This window comes from Echinops telfairi, unplaced genomic scaffold (genome assembly GCF_000313985.2).
Source record: "Echinops telfairi isolate 266 unplaced genomic scaffold, ASM31398v2 ScPeMD7_7475;HRSCAF=8513, whole genome shotgun sequence".
Classification (NCBI taxonomy): Eukaryota; Metazoa; Chordata; class Mammalia; order Afrosoricida; family Tenrecidae; genus Echinops; species Echinops telfairi.
The window spans coordinates 5964228-5968419 of NW_022111379.1; the positions used below are offsets into that span (position 1 = coordinate 5964228).

At 42.7% G+C, this 4192-nt stretch overlaps 1 protein-coding gene across 1 annotated transcript in view; it reads right to left on the minus strand.

Annotated features, from left to right (window-relative positions):
• The window catches only part of UACA (uveal autoantigen with coiled-coil domains and ankyrin repeats), a 54683-nt gene that overhangs the window by 47367 nt on the left and 3124 nt on the right, over window positions 1–4192 (minus strand). The window contains exon 2 of the mRNA XM_045285703.1: window positions 3187–3320. Coding sequence (XP_045141638.1) covers window positions 3187–3320 — 134 coding nt within the window. The remainder of the gene's footprint in view (window positions 1–3186; window positions 3321–4192) is intronic.

The window sequence follows — 4192 nt, forward strand, 5'->3', positions numbered from 1 at the left end:
CCATCTCAGTGTGCCAGTTTTGGGCAATAAACAGCATGCCTTTCTTGCCCCACACACCTTACTCACCTGATCTTGCTCTGTATGACTTCTTTTTGTTTCTGAGAATGCTGAGGGACATGAAAGGACAGTGATTTGAAAGAGTAGAAGATGTGAAGACAAAAATGAGGGAGGTGCTATCAGCCATCCAAACAGATGTTTGAAAAATGTTTCCAAGAATGGAATAGAAGATTTTACCAATGTCTTAAGTATAATGGAGATTACTTTGAAGGTGACAAGGTTGTTTTGTAAAATAATTTAAATGCATGGCTTTAAAAAAAAAATGCCATTTTTTATTTGGGGGGGGGAACCTCCTCATATACTGTACATTACCTTTCCCTTCACCAAAATGGGCATGCTTCCTATCAGATTCATGATTCTCCTTCACCCCCACCCTCCCATCCCTGTGAACCATGAAAATATGGTGCTATTTTTTTAATGTGTAAATCTTTTTTAAAAAAATTTATAATACTGGTCTCATACAATATTTGTCCTTTTGTGATTGAGTTATTTCACTCATCATAATGTGCTTCCAGTTAATCCATACTATGAAATGTTTCATTAATTCCCTGCTACTCGTTTATCATCACATAAGAGTCTATCATGTGTACGTACCAGTTTGTTTACCCACTCAGCACTGATGGGCACTTAAGGCAGAGCAGGTTATACATTGGGCTGCTAATCGCAAGGTCAGCAGTTTGAATTCACCCAGAACTGCACAGGAGAAAGATGAGGCTTCTGCCCCGGGCAAGATTTAGTTTCGGAGACACCAAGGGGTAATTCTTCTGCTGTCAGTCAGAATCGACGAGATGACGGTGAAGTTTGTTGATGTGGTCTGGGGGTTTCTGGTGTTAAGTTTTGCCATCGTGAATAATGCTGCACCGAACAGGGCTGTGTGTGCTTGTCTATTGCTGTCACAGCTCTTTATTTCTCTAGGACAGTGGTTCTCAACCTTCCTAATGCCGCAACCCTTTAATACAATTTATGTTGTGGTGAGCCACCCCCCCAACCATAAAATTATTTTCGTTGCTACTTCATAACTACAATTTTGCTACTGTTATGAATCGGGCGACCTCTGTGAAAGGGCCATTCGGCCCCCAAAGGGGCCACGACCCACAGGTTGAGAACCACTGCTCTAGGGTAGCCTAGGCAGGACACTGTTGGACCATAAGGTATTTCTAGCTTAAAGGGAAGCATTTCCCATGAGGGCTGTGCTGTATTACAATAGCACCGGCAGTATATAAGAGATCCAATACCCTCCACCCACAACCTCATCAGCATTTGTTGCTTTCTGCTTGCTGTTGGGGAAGATCAATGCTGTTTTTCCAGGGGGAGGTGGTATCTCCTTGTAGTCTTGATTTGCATCGAATGACCAAGATGGACTGACAGGGTGGTCACAACAACGAGCTCCGTCGCAATCACAATTGTGACGATGGCACGGGACGAGACAGCCTTGGTTTTGTTGCGCTTCGGGTCAACTCAACCAAGGCTAATGATAGTGAGCCTCTCTTCATGGGCTTGCGAGCCACCTACGTGACTTCTTTGGTCACGTGTTTGTTCATGTCCTCTGCCCATTGATAGAGTTGCTTGTTTTTCAGGTATTGACGTTTTCTATAAATTACAGAGATCAGACACTTTTTGACTGTATTTGCAAAAGAAAAAAAAAACCCTAGTCAACGGGTCCTCCATTCTTTTTAGGGGTCTCACTCATGGACTTCATATTCTGCTGCTTGTGTATTTTTAGTTGTTTGATAGTCTATTTATGCCATAAACCTGGGCCACTGGCTTTGTCATTATGTACCTCCCATGAACTTTATAGTTTTAGGTTTTACATTTCGGCCGATTTATGACCTATTTTCGGTTTGGTTTTTGTGTATTGTGGGAGGTATGCATCCTATTTCATTTTTTACAAATGGATAACCAGTTGGCCAGTATCATTTGTTGAAGAGACAACCGCTTCCCTCATTTAATCTTCAGCCCTTTGTCAAAGATCAGCTGTCCCTAGATGGGATGGATTTACCTTGGGTTCTCAATTTTGTTCCACTAGCCTGTGTGTCTGCCACTGTACTAGTATCAGACTCTCCCGACTACCATGGCTATGCAGTAGGTCCTGAGATCAGGAACGCAAGTTCTCCTACTATGTTACCTTTCTGCAGTAATGCTTTATTTATCTAGGGCTTTCTTCCTTGCCACATAAAGTTGTGAATTAGTTTTTCCATCTCGTTAAAGAATGTTGTCAGAGTTTTGTCCTTGGATTGGGTTTGCATGATTATCTGTAGATTAGTTTGGGTAACATTGACATTTTCACAATGCTAAATCTTCTTATCCATGTGCATGGCAGGTTTTCCCATTTATGGAGGTCTCTTGGTTTCTTACAATAGTGTTTTGTGGTTTCATTTGTATAAGTCTTTTATGTCCCTAATTAGATTTATTCCTAAGTATTTGATAGGAGATGGAAAGGTGAGGGGGTGGAAGTGCACTGACAATGGTATTTTTTTCCTTATTTCTTTTTTTGAAGTTTCCCTTCCTAGGATAGAGAGATCCAACTGGTTTTTATATCCTGATCTTGCACCCCATCCTCAACAGTAGTAAAGTAATGAAAATATGAGAGGGATGGGAGAGAAGTTAAATACGTAGTTCAAAGCCACACAGACAAGTCAGGAGGCCTCCTCAGTGAGGCAGGAATGAAGGGGTAGGATCACCACTGTCTCCCGACCTTCGCCACACTACTCACCATGGCTCCCCTTTGGCTGTCATTCAAACTCAATTGCCCAAACTTTGTGCCCAAGAAATAGATCAAGTTATTTAATCTCTGTAACTTTTTCCCCTAATTCTTTTATGAGGCTGCTGTGAGGATCAAACAGGATTAGGAACATGGAAACGCTTTATATAGACACAACGGGCAGCTGTTTGTCATAGGGCTGAAACAGCTGGACTACTAGGTAGTACATTAGTATTTCCTCCCTAAATTGGATGTCTTTCAAACTGACAATTAGTCCATGACGTTGGAAAAAAAGCTTCTGAAAGACAAAAGCGTTTTTCGTTTTAAACGCTGATAACCACAATGTAACAAATGTCATTTGTACCGCAAGGGTCTACCCACATCCCCTCCAGATTCGCTTTTCTTACTGATGCCCTGGTCGTACTTACGCAGATCTGCCTTCAACGTCTAGTTTGCCTGGATTGACCCCCTTCTTAGCAAGGATTGAAGACACTTTGTCTACATCCCCCCTTTCTGCTGCTTTCATCAACCGGTCATCGTATTTACTCCAGTCTGGCGCATGCTGCAAAGAAACGGGGAGGGGGACACATGGCACGCTCCGTTAGCAAGGCTTAACAAGAGGAGAAACCGCAGGGCTGCACAATGCACTTGTTCCCATTCGTATCCTGAATTCCTTCCTCCTCCTTGGGCTAACATTACTAGAATGGCAGAGCTGCCAAATCTCTGCAGAATAGTTATGAAATGTTCATAGAGCCATTTTAGTTAGAAGCTTTGGTGGCACAGTGGCCTATGCACTGAGCTGCACAGTACAACCTCGGCCGTTCAAATCCAACAGCTGCTCCAGAGGGCAAGGATGAGGCTGCCTACTTCCAATAAAGTCTTGGAAACGCACAGTGAGTTCGACTGTCCTAGAAGGTTGCAATGATCAGAAGTGAGTCCACGGCATAAGCGAAAGGACGATTTTTAATCTTAGCGCTGAGAAATGTCACTTTGCTCATGCTCTCTGCTGACACTGACTGCAAACTGCAACTAATCATTTGCACACATAGTCAACACACTTCATGGCAAAGAAAGTGATTAACAGTGCAGCAACCCTTAACCCAGGCCAGGTATGAATTTCTAAAAACCCTAGAAAACGAAAATTCTCGTTCCCATATAAGAGATAAAATCAGGACACTAAATGCCTTAAAGAAGTCTGAAAGGTCTGAACGAATTCCAAAGAGGCAAACTCTCAAGAGGCCAAGCCCACGCATCACGTCTCCAGTTTCCATTTCGTACGCCCTTCGTGGTCCCTGGCCGATGTTCTCACCCTTGCCTCTGATGATCGAGTTCCCCAGGCCTTTCTATGCAGCAGAATTTCGTACACGTTTAAAATTGTCTCTTTTTAAATTTAAAAGATAGATAGATAGAAATACAAGGGTAGGTAAAAAAATA